We start from the raw sequence: 20607 nt of genomic DNA on the forward strand, positions 1-20607 counted from the left end.
TAAAATATTTCAGTCCGAACGAGACAGGCTAACCAACAGCCACGCAGCGAGTATGGCTAATAAATAAGCCTTAATATCTGAATTGAGATTGCAAGACATTTTAATTTAGTGGAGTGATACCGTTGACATTTCCTGGTCCCATTCCTGGCTGGTTTGCTAAATGTTGTCGTCAATAGTACATCTTGATTCTGAATATATTCTACACAGGCCCTAGTTCCTCTCAGACAGCACCCAGTTCACAGAAACACACTGTTCATTACTGCATGGTCCCGTCTGTGTCCTCTGGTCCGTACACAACTTAAGGGATGTCTTGAAGTCCATTTGGTGAAGTCCATTTATAGAGGGAGCTGTCATACAGTATGCAGGTTTGCCTAATATATTCATCCAGGTCACTGTCATCTTCTCTCTGACGTTTTTCCTCACGAGGTTGAGAGTGTGATGGCCTAAAACCCATCAGACAGGGAAGCTTATAGCAGGTACTCTAGATCTGATTATAATGAACCACTTGAACTCCCAGTCACCCTGGTTCATGTGTGTAATAATGTACAGCTGAAGACAATGTTTCTGTAGTTAGATATTACAGGCAAAACCAAGCATATATTAAAAGGTGCTATTTGTTTTTGGAGAGGTCTGAGTATGAGCAGCTGCCAACTAAAGCTTTGAAAGTTCCTCTTTGTGCTCCTGTTGGTGAATAGACGAGTTCGGAGCAAACAGGCATCATTTCATGCCAAAAGGTACCAAACTTTCTCTAGAAAGTAGAAGACGTTTGCTCATGCAGTTCATGCAGCTCAGTGTCATTCCCACATGCCTCCTGATGACCCATAAAGTCCTCTGGAGTAAGAAATCATAAGGAATACTTTGTGATCATGTTGAAAGGCCACATTTCAGAAGATAACTGATGTGTTTCCATGTGTGGTCTAATATAACTTCAGGTCCTCTGGAGAAGAGCATTAAGAGCAGAATCTGGGTGAATCAGTGAACTTTAGACTCGTAGTCAGAATGTCATGAAAACGGCAAACCATTATTTTTACATTACATTCATTGAATAGATTTTTGTAGTCCTGTGGGTTAAATAAATAGACTATAAGCTTCTTATTTAATTCAGAAATATTTGTCATCTTTGGTGAGATAAGAACATAATAAAACTCAATCTTCAACTTCACTGAAAGACATAATTTGCAGAGGAAACAAAGCTGAATGTGTCACCATCAACAGGCCAAGTCAGCATTATTATGTGGTTTAAACCTCATAATCATCCTGTAAATCTCACACCAACTTTATTAGAGACACTTTGTCTCTGTGTTGTGATTTTGTTGGCGGTTGTGGCTCAGGACGTAGATCGGGTCTTCCACTAATCAGATGATCAGCGGTTCAATCCCCGGCTCCTCCAGTCTGCATGTCGAAGTGTCATGTAGTGTAAAGTGCTTTTAGTGATCAGAAGATTAGAACGGTGTTATTTAAATTAGGGCTGCACCTAATGATTATTTTCATTGCTTATTGATCTGTTGATTATTTTCTTGGTTAATCGATGAGTTGTTTGGTCTATAAAATGTCAGAAAATGGTGAAAAATGTTGATCAGTGTTTCCCAAAAGCCCAAGATCAAATGCCTTTTATCCACCACTCAAAGACATTCAGTTTACTGTCATAGAGGAGTAAAGAAACCAGAAAATATTCACATTTAAGAAGCTGGAATCAGAGAATTTAGACTTTTTCTCTTAAAAAAATTACTCAACCCGATTAATCAATTATTAAAATAGTTGGCGATTAATGTAATATTTGATAACTAATCGATTAATCGTTGCAGCTCTACTATAAATGAAAGTCTATTTACCATTTGCTATAGGCCACAGTCAACAGCTTTAAGTGAGTTTTCACATCAAGTTAAACAACATGTAGTCATGCAGGATGATGTGTTGTTTTTAGGTTGATGTGTTATGTTTGATTACAAAATGCTCCATTATCTGTTTTCAAGAGCAATTTCATTAATTGTTCAGGTATGTAAAAGATTATTATTAGATTGTTTCATGGCTAAGAGAATAAATACCCAATGGTGTCATTTTGGTATGAAATTCCAATAATGTGATTCTTCAGTGAAAACTTTGTTCAAAGACAACAAACATTGTGTGTGAATAGATTACATGAAACGATCTATATTTAGATTTGGATTGAACACATAGACACAACAAGTTACTGTTCCCCCGTGTCCTCAGTATTTAAATATAAAAAGGATTTGCTTTTGCAAATTCATGAGCTCTGGATTATTATATTATCATTATTACCAGGAGTGTTCTGAGATGTTCCAACTTCTCATCAGCCGTTTCCTTAAGAGTCTGTTTCTAGTTTTACAAACTACAGACTTGTAAATTGTTATTTTCTAATAACACCACAGAGATACTGTCCATAACTATCAACTGCACTAATGGTAACACAGATCTATGTTAAGTCAGCTCAGACAATGTGTCAGAGGTTACCAATGGTCATTAGCAGGAGTCATTAGGTCAGCAGAAACTGACTTAATAGAATGATTGTTCAGCTGTTTTTGCTCTTAAGTTTTTAACTTGTACATTAAAAATTTACAGATTTACAATGAAGAAAGACGACGGTTTAGTCTGGTGAAGAATCAACCTCGGAAGATTGTGGAGAAGGTGGCCTCGGATATAGAGAAACTCCTGGCTAAGAAGCGCAAAGCACTCGATGTAAGTATATGTTTCTGACTAATATGAAATACTTTGATACAACTGACTGCTGGTATTTTAATTCCTCTTATGTTTTTAACCGTATATAGTTTTTATTCTGCAAGTGAAGGGATCTCTCTCAGAATTACTTTGTCCAGTTTTGAAAGTAAAGTAGTGGCTTCTTGCTAATTTAAGGTTTAGGTTTAGATCTAATGTGCTTCATGTAATAATAATAATAATATGCTATGTTCACATCGCAGGGCTTAATGCTCAGTTTTTTTGCCCAGATCCGATCTTTATGCCTAGACTGATCACATTCATGTTTGAGGTGACTCGTATCTGACATCAGTGTGAACAGATCTCTGCCCTGAAACGCCTCACATGCAACCAATAACATCACTCACACACGGAGTACTGCCGTCCAACGGCCCATTGATCCGAAAATAAACATTGAAGCTGTTTGTCTCCAGTGACAGCCAGACTCCGTTAACATATTGCTCCATTTAACAGATCTGGGTTCGCTTTTACACAGTTGTTACTCCTAAATCATAACGTATGACTTTGTATGACTCCTAAAGAAAGACTTTTCATCTCGGCTGATATTTAACTTTAACAGCTCTTCTGTGAACTAAGTTAAATACACTAAAGTAGGATGTGTGACGCTACTGTTTGACATCCTGAAACACCGGCAGTGAGCACGTCCATGCAATTTTTGTAACATGTCATTTTATTAAATCAGAGTTCTGCTTTTTTGAAACATGACGAATTCATCTGAAATGAGTGAATAGCAAAGAGTCTGTTTGATAAGTTAAATTTAAATTTTAAATGACGAACGTGGCAAATCAAGTCTTCAACTGTTTACTACTGTCGGAGGAAATCTTTCGTTGACAAATGGTTACATTTGACGGAGCCGAGCTTCTAAAAGATAGTTTATGATTTCTTACGACTCATAAACAGACACTAACTCATGCGGCGATTATGTTTTAACATTTTTAGCTCCATGTAAAGTGAATATACATGATGTATCCCAGCTAAACTTCGCCTGCTTTAACGATAGTTTACACATTTTTGTAACTGAGTGACTGATCATTTTTGAGTTCTACTGAGTGAAACATGATGCCAAATTTAGCAGAAGAACTTGGTAATATAGAAAAAGTCTTCTTTGTCAGGTAACAAACATCATCGGTGTCTGATTGACGCACTTGTTCTGTGGAGAGAGAGGTTCTTTTTCTTTCTCCGACACTGTATGGTGAGTGATCTGCACCTGTGCAGTGAAGTATAACGTGGAAAAACACACATGAATTCCAATATGACCTTTCTCACAGCGGTCGCATGGCCAGTGATCGGATATGTATCGGATTTAGGACCACATATGACTGATCTGTGTTAGATCTGTGGGATGAGAAAATGAGAATTTGATTTGTTTTATCTTGCAAAGATGAATTTGCACACAAAGCAAACAATACTTGTGATACTTTCATTTAAGTTTAATAAAGACAGCTAATGGATTCAAATATAACTCGCCAACAGTAATTCATACATTGTAAAAGGTCCGTCATTGTTTTTTTGATTCCAGGTGGTAAATATACATTAGATGTTTTTAACTTGTAAAATTAGACATTAATAGAAAAGCGTTTGATTGACAGCATTCCTGATATTGTCTGAACAGTGCTACTTCTACAGTACTTGCTCCTCCAATGTGAGTGTTTCTCTGTTTTCAACATGTAGAGGTTAGCCAGTGAAGCTGAGCGGCTGCAGCGAGAGCATCTATGGCAGGATGGAATCAAGGTAAGATCTTAAATATCATATTTACTGTTAAAATAATGCATTTGTAAATGTTGATCACAGTTAATATTACAGGACTAAAGTCAGCATTATTGAGAACATTCCACATATAGCCCAATACTGTATCTGATCAGTATTATTGACACCCCATTATATTGCTTTTTCTCATGTATGCAAACCCCAAAACTTCTGTTGGTCTGTTATGTTTTTGGGATTTTCTTTTTTTTTATCCTCATTTCCTCCCATAGTGGAAACGTTACGCAGTCAAATTAAACCACTGATGTAAATTCAAACCAGATGGGTCTGACGTCTCTGAGCGTTGTGGCTCTAAATGGGACGACCTGAGAAAGACAGAACATTTCCACCAGTCAGCTGAGCACATCCCTCAGCGCTCAGCTGGGTGAAACAGATGACCGAGTGCACTCGGCCGTGCGGTTTCCGTTGAGTCCTACACACATTGGCATTCCACTTTTCCACTCGGTCTACTTCATTTGCCCAACAAAATGAGATGGGGTTAACCTCATCCTCTCACATGGCCTCTCACAGCCTTCCCCGAGGCATTGAAGCCCTCTGTCATTTTTAAACACACTGGTGGTTTCGCATGTTTTAGCCAATTCGTGGAAAATGTTAAAGACTTTTAAACACTGTCAACCACTTTCCAAAGCATGCCATCAGCTTTTAGATTGGTTTTCTACCATCCGGTGAGTTTTCCAGTATCTACTGGATATGATAAGTATCTAGTAGATACGATATGATATGAAAATCAACCTAAAATTAATTGTAAATGTTTTTTTCTGGCTGAAAAAGAAGCAGATCAATACCACTGTCTCTGGCTGGAGCTGTATCAATATTCTCATCCAGCTTTCAGCAAGAAAGTGAACAAATGCAATTCCCCAAAATCCTCAAACTGTTGCTTTAAGTTGCCCTTATTTTAATCATGAGTTACTGTACTGTTATATTTAAGAGTAAGGGTACAGCATGATGACTGAAAAGCTGATTCCAGAGAGGAACTGAGACAAAATATTATAGAGTAATAACTAGATATTTCTTCACAATTCTCATCACAGAAGACACAAACCAACAGGTGTTTTAAGAAACATTTAACCAGTGATGTTGGTCAGTAAATTACACTTTTATTTAGTTATTTTCGTACAGGAAGAAGACTGTAAAATGCTTCCAAGTTAATGCAGTTAATTTAAATACCTTAAATTAAAAAGCTGCATGCGCTCACACCTTTCTCTGTTTTTCTTTTTGTTAGTCAGACAATGATCCTCATCAAGAACAGGTGGCTTAACTTTTTATATAAAACAGGTGAAACAGAAGTTAACATGAAGGAAGAGCAATGTCACTTCTCTGGTCCGACGGATAAAAAACTCTGGCTGATAACGGCTGGATGTTTTCCGAGCCGTACTCCTCTGAGGACGGGAGATCCGTATTACTAACAGCAAGAAGACAAACAGCCGACAGAGAGCGACGTGTCAAATTTAGTTGAAATGTAATATAGGCTAAGGCGCTCTTTGGAGATAAGATTTGGTAATCAGAACAGGCCAAAAATAGGAGCACAGCAGCCTCCGAGTAGATGTCACGCTTATTCTGAAGTATGTTAGGTCTCTTCAGAAACTAAGACTACCAGATGGCGATGCTCTATCCAAGCCTTACAGCCTGTCTACTGATTCATAATGTGACAGTACTGAGCAGAAAACAATAGCAAACATTTGGTGGTTGCAGCTTCACAAATACAAGGATTTGAAGCTTTTCTCCGTTGTGTCTCATTGTAAACTAAACATTTTTTAAATGAGCAGCTTTGAAAGATAATGTTGGGATGTGGTAACTTTTGATGCCATTTTACAGATGGGTTAATTCATTGCACAAAATTTGATTGAGAGTAACCGTATCAGTTTATGTGAGATTTTACGCATGAACTGTCAATCAACACATTAATAGACCTGGTTCTTACATGGTTGTAACTCCTCTTTGAGCGTTGCTATGGTGATCCAAGCAAGTTTGTGTCCGTTTCTACTGAAATGAGGGAAAAGTTCATTATCATTATTGTAAATATTAACATACTGTATGTTACTTATAAGTCATGATGCTTTTGTAAGCCCATAGTATCTGTCAGTTAAAAAAACATACTGATTTCACTGATTAGTTGTGTAACTATTCTGTAATGAGCTGCCATATTTTGACACCTTTAGATTTAAAATAAGATGCATTTTGTAACTGGATTTTTTAAGGCAAAATCTAAATATTACATTCCTTTAATCCATCAAAGATATCCTGAAAGAAAATGTGCATGGGGTCCGTATTTGAAGCTAATAAGAGACTTTGAGAGGCAGATAAATGAAAGTGCAAGTACAAAAATGCAGTTTTGAGGACTGATATGGTTAATTGTCAATAAAGATTAATTATGATTAATCAAAACAATCTTTTGTTGCAATCCTAATTACTGTAAGTAGCCTCCAAGTGTGGAGAGGTTGACCTGACCTGCACACACTGTATGACTACTAGTCCTCATCTTAGTTTCACATTTGCCAACATTGCAGCCTCCTCATCTCTGCATCTGTTGTCTCCTAGGAGCTGGACATGGCTTATTATGACTCCAAGGCAGAGCTGGATTATGTGAGTAAGAGACAAATGAACAGATTTGTTTATATTTACTGAGGCCATTCGACAGAAGGAAGATTATTTAGTTTGGTTTATTACTTTATTTGACAGGGACAGTGCATATTATTATATAACATTTGATGTGTTGAATCTAATCGAAATAAATCGACTTTAAAAAACCCAAATTCAATTTAGAAAGTGGCCGTGATGATTGTGGTGATAAAAAATTGAAAGTTAATGTGACATGCGTGTTTTCTTGTGTTCTCATAGTACTCCATGGATGGAGAAGGAGAGGTGGAAAATCCTTCGCACATCAAGCTGGAGTTTGTTTATGACCCAAACTTCAAAAACAACGTCAACTATTCCTACACAGCTGTTCAGATTCCCACAGATATTTATAAAGGAGGCAAGTGGAGTTCTGATTATATTATTTATCACTCAGCAACACGGAAAGATGTCATATCTAAGAAGTTAAACTCTTTTCCCATCAGCTCCAGTCATTCTGAACGAGTTGAACTGGACGCAGGCGCTGGAGAAAGTGTTCATGGAGAACAGTCAGGAGGATCCGTCGCTGCTGTGGCAAGCGTTCGGGAGTGCGACGGGTGTCACACGCTACTACCCAGGTAGATTTTAACAACCATCCCTGTGCTTCCTAATCTGATGTTGAATATGAAGGGTGAATTTGGTGTGGCGTTTTGTTTTTTTCAGCTACACCTTGGAAAGCTCCCGATAAAATCGACTTGTATGACGTCAGGAGGAGACCTTGGTACAGTATGCTGCTTAAAACACATTTTCATGTTGGCCTATCACAGGTGCACATGTACATGTACTGAATCCTCTCTTTTCCTTTATCACAGGTACATCCAGGGAGCCTCATCCCCAAAAGATATGGTCATTCTTGTTGATGTGTAAGTAATTCATGTTTCAAAACGTTCCTTGGGTTTAGTAATTGGCTTATGTGAATGTAGCACAGGTCTACTGGCAAACAGTATATGCATGTTGCTTCTACTACTGGGCATTTTTAAAAAAAGCATACAAAACTGTCCCATTCTTTGCAGTTTTAAATAAATAATGGGTGTTGAAATCCATCTGTGAAGTTGTCCTCAGCCTGCCTAGCACTTCTTTCTCACTCAGAAGTGAAGTGAAGAGACCATCTATGGTGTTATTTCACATAAGTGAGCAGCTTCTTCATGCTGCAAAACTAGAGGAAGAAGCCAGACTCATGTTGTATTGTCGTGGAAAAACAGTGCACCTGGTACTGACTCTGCACCAAAACCAGCTGAGAGCGCAGCTCATATTGCTTATCATGTTGTAACAGCCTAAAGGTTGAGTTAGAGATGATTCAATGATGACACAAGAACAAAATCTAAATGGACATGATGTTGTTTTGTAGTCTATAACTGGAGAAACAGCAGAACATACAGTAGATAAAATGTGATGAGACATGAGCTTTACCAATTAAAGGAATAGTTTGAAATTTTGGGAAACACGCTTATTTGCTTTCTGGCGAACAGTCAGATGAGGAGATTGATACCACGCTTATGTGTCTCCATTAAATATGAGATTATAGCCGGTTAGCTTAGGTTTGCACAAAGTCTAGGAACAAGAAACAGCTAGCCGGAGGAGTCTCCAGGAAATTACTTCTCCCAGCTAGAAATAGTCCGGCACATAACCCCCCGTAAAACAGCAAGTTGTCGTTTTTACAGTTCCGTTTTTGTAGAGATTAAATTAATGAAATATAACATGTTAATTAGTGAGCGTTGGACAGACCCAGTCTAGCTGTAAAACCCCTTTTAACAGGGAAAGAATTGGATGAAACCTCAGGAAGAGCAACATGAGGGATCCCCCTTCCAGGACGGACAGACATGCAATAGATGTCGTGTGTTCAGAGTAACAACATAATGAAAATACAACACAGACAATCCATATGACAAAAAATGTATACATACAATCATCTCATCTAACTCTGAATATGTATGTTTCCTAAAATGTCAAACTATTGCTTTAAGCTTAAGCATGATCGGACCAAGTTTTGCTTCCTGTTACTAGGGTAGATCAGAGTTTGTTTTGCTGAGTGTAGTCAAACTCATGGTCATGGGTCATCGAGTACAGCAGCCTGTTGTTGTCACTGTACTGTCCCCATGGTTGCTATTCATTGTGGTGGTAATGGTGCACTCTTTACAACCCTATTATTGAGTTGAATGAGGAAAATAGGAGAGTAGCCCCCATGGAAGACCTTTCATCAACATGGTTCATCACATGTACATCAAGATAGACACTGTGGCGGCCATGTGTTCATGTACAAACAGGAAACAATGAGCGCTAAACAATGGAACGTGTGTTGTTTTTTTAATTATGATAATTCTATTGTATTACTTTTCACCCATAATGAAGAAATACTGCTGAATGGACAAAAACCTGAAAATCATTCATTCTATATTTATTCATTCAGACAGTATTTAGGGACTTCAGTGTTTGTTTACTAAATAGCGTTTGTCCATATTTTCACTGGGGTTGCATCAAGGTTTTTTGTGCTTGTAATTTTAGCAGCACTGCTGAAAATTGTGTTTGGGAAAAACAAAAAGTTCATTTACAACCTGTACATTAGTGGATTCCTCTGTGAACTGCACAACGTGGAGAAGGGAATACAAACAAATAGCCGCTGAAAAGGATTTATCGGTGTAGATTAATCGCTGCGGCAGGGGAAATCATGTCTGTGATTGAACATCTGGATGAAGCATGAGTAAAGTTTTCAGCCCTGCTGAAGACTCGGCTGCTCGGAGGGAGAGAGTGTGCATTGTGATTGAAGTAGTTCATTAAATAGACCTATCACATTTTTTAAAATCTGTCCAAGCAACCATATCAGTTTAAAAGTTTACCAAAACTTCTACATTAATTCCTTTTTTCTTTTTTTCTGAGATTGTTGTGAGGAGATGTACAACTAATTTGCACCAAATGTGTCTTAAACAGCACAAGTTTAGGTCCTATTTAGCAGCACTTTATTCATATCAACTGCAGCTGGGCTCATAAACTGTACACTTAGTAAATACTCTGCTGAACTGAAACACATGCTGCTGCGTCATTTTGCAGAACTTTATGTAAAATTTGCTTTTTACTTGTGTTTGCCTTTATTCCTATTTATTACATGGCTGTGTTGAATGCTCAATTCTGAATGGTCAATCACGGCGTTCTGTAATTTTTGTATAACAGACCGTTGCTATATATTGCAGACTGTTGCTATGGGCACTGTTCTGATGTCGGACTCTGGCGGACTGTTTTTGTGTCAAAATATTGATTTCTTAAGTAAGTAGCTGTGATATAAGCGGGATAATGTACAGCTGTCGGGGATTCTTTAACAACAATGACTGTACATTATCCCTTACGTATGTATTTGAGCATGTGATTGAGACGATACTTGTGTGTGTTTCCTCAGGAGCGGCAGCGTCAGCGGACTCACCTTGAAACTCATCAAAGCGTCCGTGATGGAAATGCTGGACACTTTGTCTGACGATGACTATGTCAACGTGGCCAGGGTTTGTATCTGCCACACTCACTGACTCTCCATCACTGATTCTCCATCATTTCACATCTCTCTATCTTCGTTTTACTTGTTTCCTTAACTTCAGTCTTTACATATTTTAAGCCCGAACTGTGTCTCCTGCTGTGTTTCAGTTTAACGAGAAGGCCGAGGCTGTGGTTCCTTGCTTCAAACATCTCGTCCAGGCTAACGTGCGCAACAAAAAGATCTTCAAGGATGCAGTGCAGCAGATGCAGGCTAAAGGCACCACTGACTACAAATCTGGATTTCATTTCGCCTTCAACCAGCTGTTAAATGTGAGTCACATATTGATTTACATCGACTTGGGGTTATGTCAATTCTGACGTCTCCTCACTCTGTTTTACTGTATTGACCAGCCCTACTGTTCACTCTCATTCATCTCCATTTTAAATGCATTTTTCAGAAGACAAATGTTCCTCGGGCCAACTGCAATAAAATAATCATGCTGTTTACCGACGGAGGAGAGGACAGAGCTCAGGATGTCTTCATGCAATACAACTGGCCCAACAAAACGGTTGGTTTCTTCTGATCATAACAGACACCTTCTCAGTTACATCCAGCATCATCTTTGCACTATGCTATCTTAATCACCCTCTGAGTTTAATTCTTTCTCCATTTGTTCCTCCCAAGGTTCGAGTTTTCACCTTTTCTGTGGGTCAACACAACTATGATGTCACACCTCTACAGTGGATCGCATGCACCAATAAAGGTGAGCTGAACTTTCTGTGTGATTCATTCATTTTATTTTACATACTGTAGTAGAGTCTGATACAACCCCACAGCCCTTCATTGGTACCACCCGTCGTCTTTCAAATATGTTATTAGCGGATTATAATCTGGATGTTATTTAACACTATTAATTATACAAAACTGGATATTGTTACTCTACTCTCTTGTTTACTGTTTTTTTTCATAGAATTCAATTGTCAATATTTAGGTTGCTTTGGCCAAGTTTGCATTCATACTACATGGAGTGTCAGAAGCTGGATGTTTCAACTATTTATCCATTACTTTAAGATAACAGTTTCAACAGTCCTTTCATTACTAAGGCTGTCAAAGTTAACGCGATAATAATGCGTTAGCGCAAATTCGTTTTTAACGCCTTCAATTTCACCAATAATTTGTTGATAGCTGATAAGAGTTTTAAATACTTGACAAAACTCCATTTAATGTACATTTTGAACCGATAAAAATATGTGCGATTAATGCGATTAATTATGGACAATCACACAATTAATCTAAATTAAATATTTTAATCAATTGACAGCCCTATTTATTACTTTTAGCTTACTACTTCAACTTCTCTGCTTGCTCGCTAACTAGTTTTCACACTTTTTGTTTGATGAGCATCTTATTGCTTACTGATTTTACTAAAGATCAGCTAAAATCAATTTGTAATAATATTTGGCTGTTTATTTTCCCTAGCGAAATAAGTATATATATGTATTAATCATATCAAAATTGCTATTTTTGAATTGAGTTTGGTTAATTAGTTGAGCTTTCCACATACCCCCTGGTTGGGAACCACTGCAGTAGAGTCATGAAATTAGACAATACAAATGGAATTGCCCCATGTTATAAAAAAATTATACTAAGGTTTTGGAAGGAAGGTTTTCCGAAGTTAAGACTGCTGTCTGTAGTTCATTTGCGATACCACAATATAAGAAAACCAAACAGGATCATTGTTGTAAGTTGGACTTTAAAACATTTGTTCATAATGTCTGTGCTGTCCTGAGCACAGGTATTTTTAGCTTAGCAGATAATCTTTAAATTCATTGCTGTAATAGCCCCACTCAGTCCGCACTTTAAAAGAGTTGTCTGCTGTATATTAATGAATCAATTCTGAGACGGAGGAACAAATAAATAAATCACTGAGCCTAATGTACAGAACAGTGCACTGACCCTACTAATGGGGCTGCCTGTCAGATCTCTGAGCAGACCAGTGTTGGTTCTCACGAGGCTCTGTTTGCTCACGCAGAGGTCACTTTGACTCGGGTAGATCAGATCAGATCAGCACCGATCTTCCCGGGAGAACTCATGTTTGTGAGGATGCTTTTTGCTCGTGCAGGGACGGTGACTTAAAGGCACCCAGAATACTTGAGCACAAGAGTTTTACTTTTGTTCACACAAAGCAGTTTTCTTTGAGTGCGGGTTCTGTTATTATTCTGATACGAACCAGTTGTATCTGAGAGGGGAAATGTTGTTTTATGAGTTGGAATAAAACAAAATGTTCATCTGATTTTGTCCAATGAATGATGTTTTTACCTAATAAAGCATCATCAATTTATCTCAGATCAGTACCTCCAGTAAGTGAACTTCGTAGCCCAACATGAAACATGCAGTCCGTGGATTATGAATACTGCGATTTTATGAAATGCATAAATCACACATTCACTGTTATTGAGCACTAGATAGCCTGAGACATGTTGCAACCATATGAGACCATTACTGTTAAATTCTAGTCTACATATTAAAAGTAATTGGATTGCATTGTAGAGCCGAAACCATTAGTCGATTACATAAGATAAAATAAACCTTTTTTGATCTGCAGCGAGGAAATTTGGTCTCTGCAGCAGTAAGGAGGACAGAAAAGAAAACAGAAGTATAGAATGCAACAGAAATGAATAATAAGGGGTTCATAAATTAAAATAAGAATAAAATAAAAATAGAAAGTATACTATATGATTAGTCAATCAACATAGAATTAATATGCAACTATTTTGATAATTTGATAATTAATTTTTAAACAAAATGCGAAACATTACCAACTTCCAGTTTATTAATTGTTGGGCTGCTTTTCTTTGTCATATATGATTATAATCTGAATATATTTGGGTTTTGGACTCTTGATTGAACAAAACAAAACATTTGAAGATGCTTTTTTATGACATTTTATAGCGTAATTTATATTAAATATTTAATAGAGTAATTGAGAACGTAATCTGCAGATAAATTGATAATGAATGTAAGAATTACTAGCAGCCTTATTGCAGTGAAACATGATGGCAAACCAGATCTTGTATTTTTTTTTTAAAATCTCACATACAAATAGTTTTCTTTAAACTGATCGAATGGTGTCGATTTAAATGTGCAGATACAGATACATCCGTGTAAAAGCTCAGTGGTGCTCCTCTCTTAGCTTCCTACAGTATCTGTGCAAGTCAAGTGGCTGAGTCACTGGTCTAGTAACATCTAGTATAATCTGGAATATTTATGAGCACCGCTCTTGTGGGTTTTTTTTCTGATAGCATCGCTCACACATGCTCTTCCTCTCTCTCTTTCTCCCTCTCCCTGTTTGTCTTTTCTCTCTGTCGCTTGCCAGGTTACTATTTTGAGATCCGTTCCATCTGTGCTATAAGGATTAACACCCAGGTGGGTTCGTCTAGTGCCTCTGACACAGCTGATCCCTGTTCACTGTTTGGCATGCTCCTTGTGGTGCTCACTCTCTCCGTAGAAACATCTACTTCCATTTGTTTGCACACCCATTCTCCCCGTGGCCTGATGTTGTCGGTTGTGTTGAATCTGCAGCTGGTCACGTACCTCTTTGTTTTGTTGTCAGGAGTACCTGGACGTGCTGGGGCGCCCCATGGTTCTGGCAGGCAGCGATGCCAAGCAGGTTCAGTGGACCAATGTGTATCAGGATGCTTTGGTGAGACCTTGCATGACCTTGGTTGGTTGCATGTGATCAAATAATATAGTTAATGCACCAAACATACAGCACACACACACTGAATACATAAGTTCATAATTGATATGATCTGGGACTCTATCTTTGGACTCTGTAGGGTCTTGGCATGGTGGTAACTGGGACGTTGCCTGTATTTAATCTCACGATGGATGGAAACTCCCAGGTAACAAAGTTGGTTATTATACGAAAGGTTGAGTGTTTTTATTATGTTATTATGTTGAAGGTTGTGGTGACTTTTTCTTTTTCAAAGGCAGATTGTAGCTCTGTTCTATAATATCACAAAATACTAGATATCCACATTTAAAGGAATAGTATAGTAATAGTTAGACATTATTAGGAAATAAGCTTATTTGCTTTGTTGCCAAGAGTTAGATGAGAAGATTGTTACCAATCTCATGGTACTATAAATATGAAGCTACTGGAAGGGAAGGGGGTTATCTTAGCTTTGCATAACGACTAGATACAGCGTGAAACAGCTAGCCTGACTCTGTCCAAATGTAACACAATCCACCTATCAGCTCCTCTAAAGCTCACTACGTAACATGTTTTTTTGTCTAATTAATAGTCAAAATATATCATAACACTTAATATAAGACACAATCACCTAACAAGTAACATTTCAGTGTGATATAGGGTTTTGTTTTTAGACAATACATCTTGAATATTTGTTAAGTGAAAAAATACTACTTTTGAGCAAACACTTCCAAATAGTGAAATAGCGCTAAAAATGAGTTTTCCCAGCAAATTTCAAGATGTCTTTTTACCTTGAAAGGCCTAAATATTACATCTTATTTCAATAAATCTGAATTTTCACTTGTTCCATTGACAGATTTTACTTATTACAAGCAAAAAACACCTTGGATTCATTGTTTTTTACTTATTTTTGAAGTGGCCTTTTTTCCAGTTTTGTTTTTTTACGGCGGGATATGTGCCTCGACTATTTCTTGGCTGGGGGTAGTCACTTCGAAGCTAAACTCCTGCTGGCTAGAGTTAAATATTTACCAGACAGACATGAGAGCGGATTAGCGGAGTATCAATTGTCTCATCTAACTTTCAACAACAAAGCGAATAAGCATATTTCCCAAAATATCAAATGATTCCTTTAACCATCTGTATGTATTTTGTCTGACCAGAATCAGCTGATATTAGGCGTCATGGGAGTCGACGTGCATCTTGACGAGATAAAGCGACTAACACCACGGTACAATGTATGTACATCTCATTAGCACCATTATTAGCCACATTTTTCTTCATTTTTGTACTTGATGGAGAGTGCAGACTGACACATCACTGCTATTCTTTGCTTTTATTATCTCCTTAACAGCTCGGAGCCAATGGATACATATTTGCCATTGATCCAAACGGATATCTTCTCCTTCACCCTAATCTTCAGCCAAAGGTGGTGTATATTTAACTTGCCAAATTAACTATTTTACTACGGGTTGCAGGAAAGAGGAGGCATATGGAGAATTCAGATCCTTTGGGGTTTCAAATTCTGATTGTTTATATATAGTTTATGATGCTGGTATACCTGTTACATTTTATATTATTGTAAATTGATTTTTCTCCCTCGACTCCTCTCAGCCGGTGAACCTCCCTGAGCCTGTGACGCTGGACTTTCTGGATGCAGAAGTGGAAGACAGCAATAAAGAGGAGGTGAGCACTTAGTGCCAAGTGGTACTGAAGAGTTTCTGGTTTCAGGCATTTTCTGTTCTTTGTTGTTGTTGTTGTTGTTGAAAGTTCTTACTGGGCCAGTGAACAACATTATCTGCCTCAGGACAGTCTGTCTACCAGGTGACTGAAGGCCCCACCTCACAAAAAAAAAAACGCTTTGTGTTTTCCTTTTCTAGATCCGTCGACAAATGATTGATGGAAGACCAGGTGAAATGCAGGTCAAAACTCTCGTCAAGTCGATTGATGAGGCAAGTAAATTGTCTTTTTGAATAGTTTTTGCATATTTCACCTCTTTAGTCTGACTGAAGCCGTCATGTAGAGTTCACAAACACCTGTTCAATGATCAGAGCTAAACCTAAGGTCTTTGACAACCCGTTTCTTCTTTTGACGATATAATTGGTTACCATTAAACTTTACTCATTGGCTTCATTATACAGATTGTAGACCTGGTGAAACACATACTCTTCAACTTTAGGTCCATGAAACAAGCTGCTCAGACAGTTAAAACAAGTCTTAATTAACTTTGTCATCTAAACTATATGTTTGGAAGTTAGAAGAAAATGTTTAATGTTTTACTAGAAATATGATTCACTGTACAACAACTTTCAACTTTACTCTACTTACCACTGCACACGGCTCTGTGTTGAGTTAGGGCTGCACGATTATAGCCAAAATCATAATCACGATTATTATTGATCAGTATTGAGATCATGATTATTCATGGATTTTAGGGAAAAAATATTTGTATTGCATTTACACATTTAAATAAACAGAGCGCTGCTTTACTTCCATGTTGTGCTACATTCCTGCTAATGTACAAATCTTTGCATCAAAATAAGACTAGTACTTATTCACAGTCCATCTCCTTGAAGCAAAATAAAATTGTACCAAAACTTTTATCCAAAATTAAATCAACAGTGTGCACTTTAACTTTGTGTTACATGCCTGCCATGCCTGTTAATTAACAAATCCTTGCATCAAAATAAGACTTTAAATAAGTGAAGCCAAAACATTTTGATCGCCGGCTGGTGGCTGGCTGTTACTTTAAGAAGCGCTTGATTTGAAATTTGAGATACTATGCAGCAGGGTTTTTTATGAGCGGAGCACACATTTTAAACATCAATATCGCAATCGATCATGTTAATTTAATTGTGGGAAGCCAAAATCGTGATTGTGATTAATATTTGATCCAAATTGTGCAGCCCTATGTTGAGTAAGCATAGATATAGAATGAGAGTAGAACAGACATTCCCATTCAAGTCAACATAGCAGGATGGTCAAAGCGGCATACATTTTTATGTACGTATATTGTTGCCATCGCAAAGTACTGTGACTGTTGTAGTGGGCTAACTCATTATATTTCTATGATCAGTGCACAGTGCTCAGCACCATTTTCACAGTCTCATTCTATTTCTACATGAATAAGTTATTATTTAAACTCCAAGTAAACCTGCTGTTCACTTATTTATCAAACTATGACAGTAATGTGCAGCATACTGTGAACATGAGACACATAATCCGTATGATTATGCAGGCTTATACAGAAAGTACATCTGCAATACAATGAGTATTATAGACATTTAAAGTAATCCTTTTCACTTTCACTATGTATTTAATTCCAAATAAGTAGTTTAAATAACTGGTAACGGCTCAATTCTTATTTTTTTTCATCCATATACTATTTATGAAGGTAATCTGAAAAATCACAATCACACATCACAAGGTCCATTTAGTTGCAGTTCTTTTTTACAAATTATAGTTTAAAATATGAACCAGTTTTCTTGCGTGTTTACAAAAAATATTGGTGTAAGAAAACTGTAACGGTGTCTGAAAATATGAATAACTTTATTAAATTTAGATGTTGGTGTTAGCCCCTGTATTAAAAGAGTGATAACACGTTCCAATCCTATGTTGAATTTATATTAATTTTTTTGCATTTTAAGAAAATATATAATTATAGAACATACAAGAAAATAGCATAAAATACAAATAAGATAAGGTAAAATAATAATCAACGAAACAGGGTTGAAATTTGTTTTATAATAACTGATTTATATTTTGCATTTTAGTTTATGCCTTAAAATTCAACTCTCTGAGGATTGTGTTCTGAGGGCTGAGTAGTAAACTGTTGCATCCTCATATCCAAACACCTCACATAACCATATTACACATATGCTACATGAAGTAAAAGCGAGTAAACTGTAGCCTGTTTACTTTGGTTAACTGGATTGTCCTCAAATGTCTCCTTCACTGTAGCAATACATTGATGAGGTGTTCAGGAGTTACACCTGGACTCCTATCAACGGCACAGATTACAGGTGAGCAGTTACAACGTTATGAATTACAAATGACAACCAGGCAGCTGTTGCCTGATGAGGACTGCACACACAGATGGATTCACTCTCCCTTCCTCTCTCTCCGTCTTCTCTTTCATGTTTCTCCCTGTTGTGATGCTGCCACCTGCAGTCTCGGTCTGGTATTACCCCCCTACAACGAGTACTTCATCCAGGCAGACCTGAGTGATGTGATGCTGCAGCTCCAGTGTGAGTACAGAGAGGCACAGCTTTATGTTTTATTAAGATGTAACCTCAAAGAGGAGATGAAAACCTCACCCCCTGCCTCTGTTACAGATATGCAGTCGTTGCTGCCCAGCTCCTTTGAATCCTCAGGACACGTGTTTCTGGCTCCAAGGTGAATACCATCTCTCTTGATTTAATTTATTCTGAATCTGTTAGTAAGGGGAAAGTTCTTATTAATTCTGTCCTCTCTTTCTCCAGGGAATACTGCAAACGTCTGCATCTCTCTGACAACAACACACAGTTTTTGCAGAACTTCCTCTCGCTCATGCTGGACATTTCCCCAGAATCTGATGAATGTGAGTGTGTTAAATTTGCAATATCTGTTACTGCTGCAGATTTACAGTTAAGATATTGTAATATACTTTTATGTTTTTTGTCTCAGGTGACCAAGGCCTCATCCACAACCTGATTTTGGATTCAAGGATTATCGGGCAGCTGGCCTCTCGTGTTTGGAAGAACAAGGACCTGAACTCGTGAGTCAACTTGTTGTTGCTTTATACAACGTACTCACATATCATCCACCATGGTAAAAAAAAACACTTTGTGCAAATGGCTGGCTAAGTGAAAACTAATTGTTACAGGTACGGCTTCCTGGCTGTATTTGCGTCCACTGATGGAGGAATAACACGTGTGTTTCCCAACATGTGAGTAAGATTAATGCACTTATTAAAGCAGATAAATACTGTATATAGTAATCTCACAGATATTCTGTCTATAAACTGTTTTTCCCCCCAGAGCACATTTATAATGACTTGTGTTGTGTTTGTACAGAGCTGCTGAGTTATGGGATGAGGACCCTGAACCCTTCAATTCAAATTATTACCGACGAAGCCTTGACAACAAAGGCTACATGTTCAGAGCTCCATCGAGATCCGGTGAGTAACTGTGCAAACGCATCTTAAAGTGGCTACAATCACGATTTTTACAATAACAGTGGATCAAATGACTGTGTGTATGTGAAATAGGTCACACTCGTAGTAATGATGAACACACAGATAATTCCCACCCATCTCTGCAGTTTCCTTTAGCACTGCAGAGCTTTATGGGATCTTTCAGCTCATTGTTTTTGGTTTTACGGCCTGCAACTTTACTGTTTCGGTTCACTCTCACAGCATCGTTTTTGGCCACAGCAGGCAGCTCTAAATACCCACCTACGCTACCTGCTCAGCAACAACCGACAAACTGACAAAGTCAGCGCCTAACTGGTGAACATAGTGGAGCATTTAGCAGCTACAGAGCCAGATATTTCTCTATGGAGTTGGTGGAGACCAAAACAGAGCTGAAAGAGAGTGAATATTGGACTCACATTCGTCAGGTGACCAGAAACACGACTCTTAATTAATTAATTAATTTATACAATATGTGCCAGTTTTAAAACAAAACACATGAAATACTTATAAAACAAGGACAACAATACATAAAACAAAGCACGCTTCTTTACAGAGATCTGAATGAATGATATTGTTGCTCTCTAACTGGTGAATGTGTAAATAAGCAACTGTTTGCTAATAAGTTCGCCATATCAACTGTAATTATAAATCAATTTTGTGTTCGCAGCTTGTTTCTGCTGCCCCTCAGTGGCAAAAAACAAAAAACACTAATGCAGGTTTAATTTACGAGACTTGATTTCATCGAATGAGAGTTTACCGTGAATGTTTAGTGATCATTTTAAACTATCTTGATTTGGGACGAGCATGTGGGACAAAATAATCTCACAGTTTTAATTGATAAACTATCTGAGGTGTGATCACGACGTTTTTGAAATGAGACAGGGGGTCAAGATTGTGAAATGATAAATTCAGAATCTGTACGTGTGTGACATCAGACTATGACATCACATCAGTTTCTTTTTTTAAATCACATTTTGTCTGTGAACAGCGTTGGACGACCCTGCAACCGCAGAAAATGGCACCGTGGGAATTCTGGTTAGTTCGGCTGTGGAGGTTAATTTAGGAGGCAAACTGCTCAAACCTTCAGGTAGGAAAAATGCTTTTATTATTTTACTATATTCCCGGGAATGTTTTTTATCTAAAATGTTTTTT

General features: G+C 37.7%; 1 protein-coding gene across 1 annotated transcript in view; it reads left to right on the forward strand.

Annotated features, from left to right (window-relative positions):
* The window catches only part of cacna2d2b (calcium channel, voltage-dependent, alpha 2/delta subunit 2b), a 44019-nt gene that overhangs the window by 16839 nt on the left and 6573 nt on the right, over window positions 1-20607 (forward strand). The window contains exons 3-28 of the mRNA XM_074636558.1: window positions 2581-2697; window positions 4405-4464; window positions 7036-7080; window positions 7336-7471; window positions 7557-7688; window positions 7774-7831; window positions 7923-7973; window positions 10499-10598; window positions 10738-10899; window positions 11028-11138; window positions 11255-11333; window positions 13947-13996; window positions 14184-14273; window positions 14410-14475; window positions 15446-15520; window positions 15637-15711; window positions 15897-15968; window positions 16163-16234; window positions 18243-18304; window positions 18453-18529; window positions 18617-18677; window positions 18764-18861; window positions 18948-19038; window positions 19147-19209; window positions 19337-19440; window positions 20444-20542. Coding sequence (XP_074492659.1) covers window positions 2581-2697; window positions 4405-4464; window positions 7036-7080; window positions 7336-7471; window positions 7557-7688; window positions 7774-7831; window positions 7923-7973; window positions 10499-10598; window positions 10738-10899; window positions 11028-11138; window positions 11255-11333; window positions 13947-13996; window positions 14184-14273; window positions 14410-14475; window positions 15446-15520; window positions 15637-15711; window positions 15897-15968; window positions 16163-16234; window positions 18243-18304; window positions 18453-18529; window positions 18617-18677; window positions 18764-18861; window positions 18948-19038; window positions 19147-19209; window positions 19337-19440; window positions 20444-20542 — 2206 coding nt within the window. The remainder of the gene's footprint in view (window positions 1-2580; window positions 2698-4404; window positions 4465-7035; window positions 7081-7335; window positions 7472-7556; window positions 7689-7773; window positions 7832-7922; window positions 7974-10498; window positions 10599-10737; window positions 10900-11027; window positions 11139-11254; window positions 11334-13946; window positions 13997-14183; window positions 14274-14409; window positions 14476-15445; window positions 15521-15636; window positions 15712-15896; window positions 15969-16162; window positions 16235-18242; window positions 18305-18452; window positions 18530-18616; window positions 18678-18763; window positions 18862-18947; window positions 19039-19146; window positions 19210-19336; window positions 19441-20443; window positions 20543-20607) is intronic.

Source organism: Sebastes fasciatus, chromosome 1 (assembly GCF_043250625.1).
Source record: "Sebastes fasciatus isolate fSebFas1 chromosome 1, fSebFas1.pri, whole genome shotgun sequence".
Taxonomy (NCBI): domain Eukaryota; kingdom Metazoa; phylum Chordata; class Actinopteri; order Perciformes; family Sebastidae; genus Sebastes; species Sebastes fasciatus.